General features: G+C 36.7%; 1 protein-coding gene across 3 annotated transcripts in view; it reads left to right on the top strand.

The window, feature by feature from the left end:
* The first annotated feature begins 1,987 nt into the window (after positions 1–1,987).
* Positions 1,988–16,021, top strand: part of WT1 (WT1 transcription factor) — a 137,270-nt gene continuing 123,236 nt past the window's right edge. For 2 of the 3 annotated variants that reach the window (XM_077288086.1, XM_077288085.1), the window contains exons 1-3: positions 1,988–2,534; positions 9,984–10,106; positions 11,334–11,436. In XM_077288086.1, coding sequence (XP_077144201.1) covers positions 2,144–2,534; positions 9,984–10,106; positions 11,334–11,436 — 617 coding nt within the window. In that variant the 5' untranslated portion in view covers positions 1,988–2,143. The remainder of the gene's footprint in view (positions 2,535–9,983; positions 10,107–11,333; positions 11,437–16,021) is intronic. The other variant, XM_077288087.1, reaches the window with a different exon arrangement.

The following is a 16,021-nucleotide window of genomic DNA, read 5'->3' as shown; positions in this document are numbered from 1 at the left end:
CAATACTCGCATACCGGGGAGATTCGGTGAAAAAGTAATGTAACAATTCTCACAAGCGATCTTGTCTGCGAAGAAAATAATAATTATCAAGAACAAAAGTGCATAATGTAAATAATGAATAAATTAGTACTACAATATCAATGCATCAATGAAAAGAAGGTATCAAAGTGCGACATCTACAACAAAAGAAGTACAAGCCACATGAAGATAGAGATATACATATATGTATATGGAGATGTATGCAAATATATGTATATATATAACGAGACAGAGATGGAGCATATCAATTTAACAATTTTGATCACAAGACGTTTAAGTTCTGAAGCAATATATAATTAATAATATTGAGGATAATTTTCTACTTTTACATCAAATTTTTGTGACAAGTTCTTATCGTTTTATCATTTCAGAAACTTGTGCGTGTAAAGTTCAGTTACAAGCAATGACCATGGACAGAAAAAGTTACAGAATAATACAATTTATGATGCTACTGAAAATAAAATTCTGGTAAACTGCTGGAACCCTGTACTTAATTATTTGGTGATACTTATATTATAATGAATTCATTAATAAGATACATAAATCACTCATTGTCCCACATCGTGGGTACCACACTAGGATGTTTGGCTGTGAGGTCACCTGTGGAATGGCCGCTCCTGTCCCAGCTGTATGTTACCCAGTGAGGAGGCTTTGTGCCGGATTGTAGGGTGCGCCCATCCCCCCCAGGAGCGTGTGAAAGTGCAGCAACAAGTCACCCTGGGAAGTGATAGCGGGAAGGTGAAAGTTCATTATCGTCTAATGTGAAATTAAGGACATGCCACTCCGGCTAATTGATCGCTGACAGATCTCTATCTCCTTGTCTGTTTATGCAGAAGCAAAGCAGATCACTAAATAGACAAATCATTACCTGATATTTACATCAGTCATATACATCACTTCCAGAAATATTAATAATAATAATAATAATAATAATAATGATATTGTTCTTCTCATAATTAAATCTTTTCACTCTTGTACACCCACCTTTCTATTATCTATCTGTCATTTTATCTATCTTTTCTTTATTTATTTCTATCTATCTATTATCTATCTAGCTATCTATTATCTGTCTATTATCTATCTATTATTTATCTATTATCTATTATCTATCTGCTATTATTTGAACATGCTATGAACATGCTATTATCTATCTATTATCTATCGATCTATCTATCATCTATCTATGTCCTATCTATCTATCTATCTATCTATCTATCTATCTATCTATCTATCACCTATCTATCTATCTATCTATCTATCTATCTATCTATCTATGTATTATCTATCTATCTATCTATCATCTATCTATGTCCTATCTATCTATCTATCTATCTATCTATCTATCTATCTATCTATCTATGTATTATCTATCTATCGATCTATCTATATCTATCTATGTATTATCTATCATCTACTGTATCTGTCTGTCTATTATCTATTATTTATCTATCTATTATTTATCTGCTATTATCTGAACATGCTATGAACATGCTATTATCTATCTATCATCTATCTATTATCTATCCTCATATCTATCTATTATCTATATCTGTGTGATCTCTACTTTACTCTGACCTTATACTATCTAGTGTATTTTTACATTGGAGCAAATGTATGAGCTGTGAATTTCTCTGCATTTTCCTAAATCTCATATCAGAACTAGTTATTTTGATTCCATTCCTACAGATACTTACATCTGTCTCCTCACAGCCCAGTCTGGTTATTGCAGCCCATCTATGATGTATTTGCATCACTTGAATTTTCTATAATTGGGGTGCCTGATCCCCCTCCCTGATTCTTCCTCTGTGGCTGGGGTATGACTCGGTGATAGAAGCCTGTGATGTAGATACCAGGGGATGTGAATGAATGGAGATGGGGCTGGGACTCCACCCCCAGTGAGGAGAAGCCCCTATTAGAGCATTAGGGTCCTGGCCAGTGGGAGACACAAGGAGAGGCAGCTCCCACTCTCCACAGCTCCTGCAGGGCTCTGGTCACGGGCAGAGTCCAGGGAATTCTCAGATCTGGCCGTGAAGCTAGTGAGTGGACAGCCCCATCCCAGCAGTGACCTGCTCTGGAGCCCAGCACCAGCCCCTGCAGTCTTCAGATGGGGTCTGATGTGAGGGACATGAGTGCCCTGCTGCCCCCGGTCTCTTCTCTCTCCGGGAACAGTAGCTGTAACATGCCAGTCAGCAGCAGTGGGCAGTGGGCACCGGTCCTGGACTTCCCCCCAGGAGCTCCATACACTTCCCTCACCTCACACTCGTTCATCAAGCAGGAGCCCAGCTGGAACCCCGACCTCCATGAGGACCAGTGTCTGAGCGCCTTCACCGTGCACTTCTCCGGGCAGTTCTCTGGCACCGCGGCCGGAGCCTGCAGGTACGGGCCGTTCAGTGCTCCCCCGCCCAGCCAGGCCTCCACCGGGCAGCCCAGGATGTTCCCCAATGCCCCCTACCTGTCCAACTGCCTGGAGAACCAGCAGAGCATCAGGAACCAAGGTGGGTCTGTGCTCCTCAGCGCGGAATGGAAGCATCATATGTATGTAATGTATAGAATACCAGGGAGAAATGTATCACAACACAGATTATACTGGACTGAGGGAGGAAGGACTCCAGTGTCAGCGACATTATCGCTAATTCTTCACTAGCAAGCAGAAAATTGTAATATTTCATACAGGTTTTGCTTCAATATCTTTTGTCACATTTTAAAATTCCATTATCTATGTGTCTATCTATCTATCTATCTATCTATCTATCTATCTATCTATCTATCTATCTATCTATCTATCTCTCTCTGTCTGTCTGTCTGTCTGTCTGTCTATGTGTATATCTAGTATTCTATCTAAAATAAAGCTGGAGGCAGCACACCAAAAGAGTCCAAAAGGCGATGGTTTAGTTATAAGACCATTGTGGCCACGATTCGGTTCCAACATGTGAATATATTTCACACAATGAACTTAGAAATAAGCAACGAACCGCTCTATCTTCTAAATATGATACTCTATCTATTATCTCCTACTGATGCATATATATATATATATATATATATATATATATATATATATATATATATATATATATATATATATATATATATATATATATATATATATATATATATATATTAGTATAGAACCTGATGATATATATAAATATATATTAGTAAAGAACCTGGTGATACATATATATATATACAACTCAGACAGTGCGGGTGTCGGGGCCGGTAGAAGCAATTGCTGGTCCTTCATGTTCACGTTCACCCTGCTTGTCATCGTGTTACATATTCCGGGGATTAGGATGGAGCCTCCTGTGTAATCTCCGCACACTCTCTGGATTTACAAATACCTCTCCGACTGGTTTATTGGGATCTGATCGCCCAGAATATAATCCCATGGCAGTGAGCGTTATAGAATACGAGCGATATACCGCTCTGTGATGCGTCCTGGCGCCATGGACCGGGGGGGGCACTGGACATTCATGAAGTTATTGGCTCAATTTAATGATAAAATATTAATAATTTAGAGTCCTTAGTGGAGGATACGTTAATAACTAAACGGTACAGACATAAATATTTTTCCTGTAACTAATAGTTTTTTTCTCACATTAACTATCTGCAGAGAGAAAAACAGAATATGCATTTTATTAGATAGATATACAGAGAAATTATTAGAAAGACAGTTAAGAGTAGAAAAGATATTTAAAAAAATATAAAAAGTTTATTTCCTTTTTTCATGTCTACTCATTTATACATATTTCATTTTCTTTCTTTCTTTCTTTCTTTCTTTCTTTCTTTCTTTCTTTCTTTCTTTCTTTCTTTCTTTCTTTCTTTCTTTCTTTCCCTGGAATCTTTGCTTTCCATCACTGATAGTTTTCCTAAATATTTGGTATAATAGTATCCATGGGGTCCTTCTAGTTCATCCTATTGGTGTCACAGTAGAGCTGCTCAAGGCTAGACTCGCCATGATACTTGGTCTTCTTCGTGGGAAAGTTGTTACCTTGATAGAACAATGTCCTATTCTGCCAAGTCCTGTAGAGTTGCTCTGAGAACATCTCCTCCATTCCTTGTTCCTTCTTTCCTCCGGACCCCACTTCAGGCACCCAGCTGGGGAGCACTCTGGTTTTCAGCACCCTGTAATCAGCCCTGGGGTGATAAAGCTCTAATTACATAGAACTTGCTATCAGCAGAGGTTTTGCTCAGAGCTTCAGTCCCTTATCACATTCCCGAAGTTTTGGGTCAGGAAGGACCAGGAAATGTGACCAAAACATCATTCTGTCTTTCAGATGGACTTGTCAAGGTCACAGATGAGACTCATCATCTAGATACATTGTAAGCAGCAGTGGCTGTGTATTGTTCAGGGGATTTTTTAAAGTTTTTTTTTTTTTTTTGTTAAATAAAAGACATAATAGTAATAGCCAAGTGTTAAAACAGTTATTTAAATCAGTAGGTTAAAAAATTGGAAGATAATTTTAAAATAAATAGAAAATGAACAATTTCAAACCAATATAATAACTTGAATTAAGAAAAAATTATGAAATAGGTGAATAGAAAATACAAGAAATGAAAATAAATACAATCTGCAATGCAGTATTATAAAATGTGCATCCAATAATAGCTATTTAGCTATTTGTAATACATATCTATAGGTATATGTATATATATATATATATATATATATATATATATATATATATATATATATATATATATATAGCTAAATATATATATCTATATATCTGTGTGAAGACACCTACTTAGCAATGAATCTTTAGACACACACTGTTGTATAGTGCTTTTATCAGGACAATTAGCCATTAATATCAACCACTGAGGACTCTCAATTATAAATATTTTTCTATCCACTGGCTAACACAGTACCAAGATATATATGTATTTCCAGATGTTTCAGAATAAAATTTATTTGTTTATAATGAAAAAATATTTTGCAAGTAATTAGGTAAAGGTCAACTATTCTAGATGATCATTTCCCTATAGTTGCAGTAATATTTCATTGTAATTAGTCCAGTGACTTTCCACTGAAGTATTGCATTATTGCTCCTGTCCTAACTAGTCCTGTGTAATTAATGAAAATGCCCGTCTCAGTGTTTAATAGATCATCTCATGTTTGGTGCCATTGTTTGGTACATACATAAATTCCCTTAATAAATTTCTTATTTTGATCATATGATAAATAGAACAGATTATTTTGCACATTGTTGAACTTTTTGCACATCTGCTCATACATGAATTTTGCACAAGGTTTGCTTGTGTGCGCCTCTTTCTGTTCTACATTTGTTTGGTATAAATATAAGCAGGTTTTTTTGTCAAGTAATTTTCCACTCACTGGGGATAATGCAATCTATAACTGTATTTTTGGGGATATGAATAAAAGCAGTAAATATAGGTGGAAAGATATATAAATGTATATCATTAAGAGATATATAAATGTATATCATTAAGAAATGTTATGAAATAAATCAATACATTCAAACAGATACAATATATTCTGAGTAAATATGCACCTTTTAAATATATAGTGAATAAATAGTTAAAATATTTAAAGCTGACACAATTTGTTTGGCATAAATATGATGAGGTAATTTTTTTGTTACAACTAAGGCCAGGTTTATTTTTATCATCACAACTGAAGTCAAAACTGCATTAGATGTCACTTCTCTTTATTACTAATTTATACTCCAAAATCAAGAAGGCGGATTGAAGAAAGCAGTTTGCAGCGTTTTGTATGCGGTTCCTTGAGGGATCCAGAACAACAACTGATATGTTGGATAATTGGTAAAAATCCCATAGTACAGTATGGACTCAGGTCCCATAATGTATGGCAGTTTTGGAGCACACAGAAGGGGAAAAAGGATATGGCCATGTAAAATGAATATTAGGTAATTTTCCATTCATTGGGGGTAATTATATATAATTGTTTTTTCAATATATATATAATATGTTTGAGAAAGGCTCACACATGAAGCCGAAACTTCACAAGATGGGCACTAAATAACAATCTTTCTTTCTGGAGATGGTGTTCTGCTTCTAATTTTGTCATTATATATATATGTATATATATATGTATATAAAATAAATGGTGCCATAATAATAATAAATTATATACATATACAGTATATATATATATATATATATATATATATATATATATATATATATATATATACATATATATGTATATATATGTTTCTCTGTGGAGAGAAGAAAACTGTAAAAATACAAAGCAAAGGAGCAAAGTACACACAGTACAAACGGAATGTTTAGTCACTGTCCAGATTAAAACATGGATGATGTTTATTATTATTGTTTTTATTACTACAATTATATAGTTTATTATCATTATTATTTATTTAGATTTTCTCCTTCATTGCTGTTTTTAATGTTCTGCTGTCTGATAATATAGATGATGTGAATCTCTTTTTGTATATACAAGATAGGAACATTTTAGATGGACATAATGTTAAAATATCTAGCCATAAGATATAATGTTTTACCTGCCTTCATTCATGCCTGTAAATGGAAACTTACAACTCCATGACCCATTTACTGTAGTAGAACTAACTGGAGCTTTGGGGTATATTTACATACTATATATATATATATATATATATATATATATATATATATATATATATATACATCACTGCAGAAACACCTCATTTATACGTAAAGATAAAAAACCCATAATGATATTGCAGAGGCTGCGGATTAATCTTTAAAGTCCCAGGATACTAGAAGTCACTGATTAAGATATTAAATAGAGCGGATATATAGCAAACTGTCCTGGTCAAAAGTTCACTCACTGCCATTTCTCTCAAGTTCACTCTTCCTTCTATTCAGTTTTTGGATACTTGAGGTTTTTTTCCACTGACGAAGTATTGTGTGTAAGATTTCTCAACCAGTCTAATTGTCTATTCTGAAAATAATTGGAGCGGAAGTTTCTGCTAAGTGTGAACAAGCCTTAATATCTGTTACTGTATGGCCAGTGATTGTTCTCTGTGATCAGCTATTGTACAGTAAATATTTAAAACCGTGGAAAAAGTATGGAATGGTCTGTAAGTTCAGGTCCACATGGGAGATTTTAGTGACTCCCAGACTGGATAAACATGCATGTCAGATGTGTTTTTTTAAAGTTTTTATATATGCATTTCATTCATCTTTTGTGACATACTATTGTAGGCTATAGGGGAAAACGCTATGGAGAACGTCATAGTGGAGAATAATGCTATCTCATCTCCTACCGAGCAAACAATACTGAATGGAAAAGGTTCATTTTGTAAGATTAGTTTTTACATTTCCATGGATGATAGTAATGTTACTGTAGATGTGCTGTAGTCTGCACAATATTTCATTGATGATCCCGGGCTCTTAAAAGTAGATATGATTGTTCACATTTGTTGCAGAAATATCTGTGACCACCCTAGTTATTTGGATGGGGCTTGCAGAACGTCACATGTGAAATAAATAACGTAATTCACATTTGTGTGTAAGAATTGTTACATTTGTGCTTTTGTTTAAGGCAAAATTACCTGATTTTGATGGATTTCGCTCATTTTAGTCTGGTGTAACCTGCCACATCATAATCTGACTGCAAAACATTAGTGCGGAGGCTTTTCATAGAGATTACGGTACTCAGTATTTGTCTTGCTGAGGAGAGGCACTTACAGGGTTAAACAATCCATTGCTAGTCACATCACTGTTGGCCTGCAAACGCACTAGTGTTACTTCACTGTATGTCGTCAGTATTGTGCCTTTTTGTATCCCAGGCTATTTGGGCTAGTGATGCATGGCTGATATGGTCAGGTTTTGTGTCCTGGAAACCCTGCGGCCATAATATAAAGGTGCATTATTGTGGGGTTTCTCACCCTTTTACACAAAGTGCAGCATGCTCTTAGGTGTTTTCTGGACATTTTCCACTTCCACTCATAGACTTCAAAGCTGAATCATCCATTTTGGTGCAGTTTTTATATGATCAAAGACTGAATTCAAAATGGAGAAAAAGTGTAAAAGCAAAGTCTCCTCTGTCTTTGGATCCACCCGTTCCGTTTCAGGCCTCTTGCACACATCTCCAGCACAGCATTGTGGTTTCCAACCAGCATTAAACTAAAATGCCTTTTGGAACCTGATGGGAGAACCGATCCCATTGTTCTCACCTGTCCATTGCATTAGACCAGGTGTAAGTCCGGAGGTCGGATCACAATGTTGGGATCGGTTTCTGGATCAGTGCATGGAAATAAAATGCCTGAGGGCATCAGATAAATTCTGCATTCTTTTCCCATCATTTGTAATCTATTGCGCTACTTCTGGTTAAAGAAATTAGCCTGCTGCAAATAATAGATGTTAACCCAGACTAAAGCAGCTCTGATACTGCACCAAAGTTGAGTATGAATCCAATCCCATAGTGTTCATTTGTATCTATTCAAAAAAATATTAGCATAATAGTTGGAAATAGATTTGAACTGTGATACATGTAACTGCAACTACAATGAGAAGACAAATGCTGTTACATGATGTTGGGCTATTCAACTTAGTGAAACTAACCATTAGTTAGTGGAGTTACTCTTTGCCACATGGTTTTTTTTTGCCTACCTCTGGATCAACATGTTAGGGCATGTTAGGTTAGGCTATGGATTGAACTAGATGGACTTACAGTCTTCCTTCAACCTTAATAACTATGTAACTATGTAACTATTAAACAATGTCAGTTTTAGGCCTCATTCAGACGTCCATGTGGAACATGCGTGGTCTTGTAATCTGCAGGCACTGGGATGCAGTAACACAAACGCTGCAGAGCAGGGATTAACTATATTTAATTAGTCAACAGTAGGGAACTCCACACAGGGAGATAGTAGGGTAAAAGGGTACAAAGCTAAACTGAATAACTAACAGTCTCTGATTAACAGTTCACTTATTGTGGCTCTGTAGCCTGTCACTCTTTGAAGGCCCCATGGATCGCAGAATGTCTTCTTCTGGCGGCAGTGGGCGGTCTCCGGGTCTACCCGCTCAGCCCCTAGTCCATATACTTGTGGAGTAAGAGAGTAGAGTTCCCCACAAGATTTGTGGCATGCTGCAGGTTGATCCCATAGATTATAGTGTTTGATGGTGCCCTCCGCTCTTAGCCCTTTTACAAGATTCCTCTCGGCGTGGGTCTCCTTAAACAGCCGCTGTGACCTGAAGGGCTGCACTGCAATGGTTTACCCGGCATGTGACTCTCTGGATATTGGCCGACACCCGACTGATGTCTGTACTGCGATGCTCTGTCGATCGCACACTCCTCTGCGCACCTGCCGGTTTCAGTGAGTCCATGACTATGCCACCCTTTCTCTTCACACCGTGGCCTGTCGCTCCCCTCTCGGCATTTGCGGTTTGTACCTCATCATCATTCTGGCGGGAAGACCGCTTCTGTTGCCATGCAATCCATTTTACCCCACACTTACTGGCCATGCCCCTTTCACCCTGGTTACTGGCTCGCTCCGGCAGCAATCTCGGTCCTCCAGGAACAAGAGGTTTGGCCCCAGCAGTTCCAGACCCAGCACTTCAGCAGCTCTTGCAGCCCGGTCTTCCCTTCTACAGTCTACCCATTTTTTCACAGTTACAACACATACCCATTATAATCCATGTGGCTATTTATCATGTACTCTGTGCAAAAATTATATAGACATGTCTGTTTTTTTTTTTGGTATCATGGATGAAAAGTGCCAATATAAGACTATGGGTCCAAGAAAAACATCAAACACTGATGTCGCACTGATGGTAAAAACGGACCATACACTGACCACACACATATACCATTTTTTTCACATATGAGTTTAAATACTGATATCTGAAGAAAGGGTTTATTTTTGGATCTTCTTTCTATGCTGTGTCTAGCATTACTTAGTAGATGCCACTTAACTTCTACATGTTACCTGGAAATGTTTTGATTTTTGCAGGCTACAGTGCAATGGCTTTTGATGGCACCCCAAGTTATGGTCATACTCCATCTCACCACACAGCACAGTTTCCTAACCAATTATTCAAACATGAAGACCCCATCAGCCAACAAACCTCCCTAGGTAAGTGCTCTCTGTGGGTCCTATATGTGTTGCATAGTGCTATGGTAGAACACTCTGTGTGCTTGTCTGATAATTATGTGGCTGTACTTCTCCAATTTCTTTATAAGGCACATACAGTATATTTGTGATATATAGTATAGCATATTCTTGTTATTGCATTGTAGTCTTGAGGTGACTTTCAAATTCACCATTCACAGATATAGCAGAGCAGACTTTGCCCTAAAATGATTTGGCAGATAGTACGTGTGCATGGCAATTACTTTTTGCAGTAGGTGTATCTGCATCTCTATAGCAAATCATAAGTAGAAAAATTTGTCATCACTCCTAGTCATGCTAAGTGTGAAACTCATCCCTGCCAAATTCCCACGTGAGATGGAGAACACCACACATTACATTGCCTGAGGATCCCTACTAAGCCGAGCTCGTCTGAATACACAGTGTAATGTATACAGCAGTCTACAATATTCAACCACCCTACACGCGTCACTCCAGCCAGACACAAGACATTATAAAAACACACAAACCCTAATAATAATTTACCTATTTTTCCTTCTATTTTGTTTTTTACTTTTTCTATCTATCTATCTATCTATCTATCTATCTATCTATCTATCTATCTATCTATCTATCTATCATCTATCTATCTATCATCTATCTATTATCTACAGGTATCTATCTATTATCTATCATCTATTATCTATTATCTATCTATGTATCTATTATCTATCATCTATTATCTATCAATCTATTATCTACTGTATCTATCTATCTATCTATCTTCTATCTATCTACTGTATCTACCATCTATTATCTATATATCTATTATCTATCATCTATTATCTATCTATTATATATCTCTCTATTATCTATCTATCTATCTACCATCTATTATCTATATATCTATTATCTATCTATCCATCTATCCATCTATCTATCTATCTATCTATCTATCTATCTATCTATCTATCACCTATCCATCCACCTAATTTGCAGATAGTTGAGCTGCAATTCTGAAATTTAGATACAACTCACATAATATTAGAAAACTACAGTATCTACGATTGTGCAGTGCCATTGTGTAGAGCAGTCCAATCTATCAGTCTCTGGGACTTAATGCATTCCACATGTGATTTACATGAGAACTGTGCATGGCGAACATGAGGGTAATTGATGTAGCTGATGACATGTCAGGGTGATGTTTGTAAATTGGATCTCATTTCCCTGCAGGGGAGCAGCAGTATTCTGTGCCTCCTCCAGTGTATGGCTGCCATACCCCTACTGACAGCTGCAGCGGCAGCCAGGCCCTCCTGCTCAGATCACCATACAACAGGTATGTTCCTCAGATGTCTAAATCTCCACTGTGTAATAGATTAGATAATTGTAGTCATCAATAGCACTTGTGACACATGTGTATTAGTAGTGACATCCCTGAATCCTTACCATGGTTCTGGATATGTTATATGACTGTTCTTTATATGTTACAGCTTTGTTTGACAGCTGTTGCCGATTGTACAACCCAATTATTAGTGTCTGAGAAAACTAACACAACTATGTTCACAAACCAATGGAACGAGAGAGACAACAAAGTCCTCCAACACCAATAAACTTAAATATAAAGAAATTTTTTTCAAATACAAAGTTTTGGTTGAATTAATTCATGTGGCTATAATATATCCAAAGGCATAAAGCAATACACATTAAGTAAATACCATTATTACTATAGTATCAGGCTAAGTGACCAATAATAATGTGCACACCATAACTTTGAGGTACCCAAATGTAAGAATGAAAATATCAGACATAAAATATCCAAAGGTATTATAATTACCCTATATAAGTGCAAATCCAGCGTACCCCTTAACGTGCGTTTCGATCTTATTTCTTCCTCAGAAGGGGTGCATATAGCCTGATTGCTTTATGCCTTTGGATATATTATAGCCACATGAATTAATTCAACCATCTGTGCACTATGCACTTTATGTCCTGTATTTAGTTTTATTCATACCTTGATTTATATTGGTTTGTGGTTTCTTATATGTGGCATACTCTATATGTATACACCGCTCTATTCAAGGCATAATCTTATTCCTTAATATCCAGCGTTTGCGTTTTCTCCATCACATGTATGGTTTACTGGCATTTCCTATTTTTAATTGTTCTTAAAAACTTTGCATTTGAATAAAATTTCTTTATATTTAAGTTCATTGGTGTTGGAGGACTTCATAGTCTCTCTCGTTCTATTGATTCACATGTGGTCCTCCGTGTGTACTTTGGGGCTACTCATTCTTGTATGTTCACAAACCAGTCTGCACGTGGGCACTGCTTGCCGTGGTCCCTCATATGACTCTCAGGATGTGTGGAAGAATGCGTAGTAATTGATGCACTTGGCATACAAGATGATCTCCATACTTTCTGATGTTCTATCTATGAGCTGGGCACCAACCTTAGCCATTAGTGATGCCTGGTATTGCCACTCAGCTCATTTTCCTTGAATGGGGCTTCCCTGCAAAATGAGAATTAGCCAATGGACAAAAGGGGTGCTGTTTTGTAATCTGATACAACCCCTTCCATTTCTCTTCATATACTGTACCTCTGGGTCTCCATAGGCGTTTAAGTCTGAAGCCCTGAAAAAATGGGATTTGGGCATATCTTCTGACAGGGCCATTGGCTTTAGCGAAGCAGACAGGGTCACTGTGTGCTCTGTCAGACATGATGTTCAGCATATTCCACCTATTTGACGCTTTGACCAAAATATGGATAACAAAAAATTAGTGCCAGATTCAAATAGACTATATAATGATTTGTGAGGGTCTTCCATAAAAATTAACATTTATTCCCTTCCAAAAATGAAATGACTGAAATGACAGTGCATGTGACAAATAAATTCATGCTGAACTGGATATAAAACTGCAGGATTCTGAAAATGAATGGTGATCATAGAGGGTGAAATAGGAGATATTGTGACTGCAAACACACAATCCCTGCAATTTACAATCCCTAAATTCTGCAACTAGTTCATATACTATGTTTGCTGAGGAAATCATGTTAGCTCTTGTGGTTAGTTTTTTTCAATATTAATAATTGACAATTTTTATTTATATAGCGCCAACATATTCCACAGCACTTTACAATTAAGCGGGGACATGTACAGACAATAAATTCAATACAAGTTAAGACAATTTAAACAGTGACATTAGGAGTGAGGTCCCTGCTCGCAAGCTTACAATCTACAAGATATATAATTTTTTGCCAGGAGTAGAAAACAGGAAAGGTATTGGTGCTGCTCGGTGACATTAATAGGCCCAGGAGCAATTATATCACAGTGTTCCCAATTACAAGTTTTATTTGACCATTAGCCAAGGTGCCCTATTTTTAGTACCTGTTATGCCCCATAGAACAGATGCTACTCTACTTGTAGGGTGTAAGTAGGAACAACTCTAGCATTATAGAATTGTTAAAAAGATTTGTACATTTTTTCCTGTTTTTAAGAGAAAATTTGAAACAAAATGAATTTGAGAGAAATGTGATACTGTTTTTGAATGCCTGAATGTATGTATGAGCGAAAGGCGATGCTGTATGTTAATAGGCTAAAGTTGCCCGCAGGTGATCTGATTACTGAGACACAAGCTTTAAACTGGACTGAGATGTTGTAATGCTATAAGTAAATCTGTAAACTGAAAAATGTGTCTTTCTAGATATAGTTGGTACTTTTGTCTCCTCATTCTTTCTCTTTATGCTCCCATGTTGCTTTTTGTGACAAATGTGGCATGATAATACCCGAAAGTCATGACACAACTTTGTTCCTAATTAAATTACGTTGCTAGAACAATTGTCTATTTTCCATTCTTAAGGCAAAAGATGTCCAGTTTTTGCCCCTCCCAGAGTATTGTTTTTTTAATTAAATCTGCCCTGCAGTTGAGGAGAGATGTGCACTTAATATGTTAATTGTTATGGTCTTTACCAAGCGGGGCATTGCTGACAGGGCAGCAATACAAAGAAGCCTACAAATAGACCTCAGAGAACAACTAAAACAAAAGTATTTGGTAAAAATACTCAGATTTTTAAATTAAATAGAATGATTTTAGACTGTTTTCAAACTTTTTATCCAGAGATTGTGTCTTAATCAATTTAGAAATCTGACAAGTTTGTGTAATTTTATTTAGGCCTCTTCACAAAACATGGATTTTACTCTCAGAATTCTGGAGTTGTAATTCTGAATGCTAACTTTTTTTTTCTCCAAATTTTGATTTTTCATATCAGAAATGTATAGTTGGTTTTATATTGTCCCAGAGCTCTTTCGTACTCTTCCAAATTAAACAGAGCCCAATAATATAGGTTGCCTGAACGTTTCTTAACTGCAATAGTTGTCTGTGCCATAGCTACATGTCTGTGTTTTTTATAGTGATTAACAATATAGACATTTAAATGAATTGGACTTTAATGGACTTTGCTGTGTTTGCTGGTAAATTTCAGTTTCACCAAATATTATTGAACAGCTTTTAATCATAATTAACGCTGAAGAATTTCCACCTTTTTGTAAGAGCAGGAAAGATATAGTGCAGGTTCAAGACACACTTAAAGTATCACATTCCCTTTCCTAACAATTTCAGCAGTGAATAGGAAATCATTTCTCAACTCTCGGTGAACTTGGATACAGTCCTGTATCACTCTGATAAGACTTGTCTGGTGACTGGTACAAACTGCACCATAAAACCAGTGGGGAAAATTAAGTCATATTTCCCCTAAGATGACTCCGTATCCAATAAATATTGATGCATTCTGTCTTGGCATGAGATCTTTTCCTACATTTTCTTTCTTCAGTAATACATGATGTGAAATAATAGGTCGCATGTGTAGAAGGAATTTTTTTTTCCAGAACCTTACTCTAATAATGCCTTAGGATGGACAAAGCATTTTTTTTTTTTTTTTACATTTCTGGTGTTTAATGATTACTTGGCGAGAACAGTGGGGGTAGGGAAATGACAACGTCACTATCCAAGTCCAGTTTTCACAAATTCTTGTTACCTAATTATAAAGAGATTGAGACCAACCAAGACTGGGTCCCCACTCTCCAGGCCCCCCTAGAAGGTGCGGACTACTTCTCGTCTATGTATGCACTTGTACTGATCTATGTCATACCAATATAAAATGATATCAGGTGGTAATCACATGCATTAGAAATGTTTGGCTGTAAGGAATCAAATGGTAAAACTAGAGAGACAAAAAATCACAAATAGGGTCTTATCTGATAACCAAGTGGTGTAAAATATTATAGATACGTTCACCTGATAGGGTCGTGACAGTTACAACTCCTATAGAAGCATGTAAAGCTGCAGCAGTACCACCAAGGAGACACGTTTCAAAGAGGAATATGCTAGTTCAGGGTCCGTGCTGCCCAAGGTTTGGGTCTCCTGATGAAGAAGTTTGGAAACTTTGAGATGCGTTGACAATTAACCGCATCCATGCTTCACCTTCGTTTGTGATCATATCTTTGAACCTTTGGCAGCGTGGAGTCTGAACCGCCATATTCCTCATTCATTGGCTGTAGGGAATGGTGCAGTGTATTGGGCTCTACATTATCAGCCATAGTGAATTTCACGATGGATAGAGTGACCTTTACTATAGATGATCAGTGACTAAGGACATCAGAGAATAGCAGGGAATATGAGAAAAAATTAGTGTAGGTGAAATAAGGAAAGTATACAAGTTACCAATCAAAATTCCAAACTGTTTTGTTCTAAAACTTTTTTGGAAAATTAACCATTATTTGGTGCCAATTGAAACCATAACCATGACCATATGTGTATTGCATAGGACTCCGTAAGTCTAACAAGCAACAATGAAGATCCAGAGTGAAACTTACAGGACCCCATCTGCAATGACCATTATCAGCGATGACTAAGGTCAAGAAATAC

This window comes from Ranitomeya variabilis, chromosome 2 (genome assembly GCF_051348905.1).
Source record: "Ranitomeya variabilis isolate aRanVar5 chromosome 2, aRanVar5.hap1, whole genome shotgun sequence".
Taxonomy (NCBI): domain Eukaryota; kingdom Metazoa; phylum Chordata; class Amphibia; order Anura; family Dendrobatidae; genus Ranitomeya; species Ranitomeya variabilis.
Note: the sequence above shows the minus strand (reverse complement) of the source record. Positions and strands in the feature narration are given on the sequence as shown.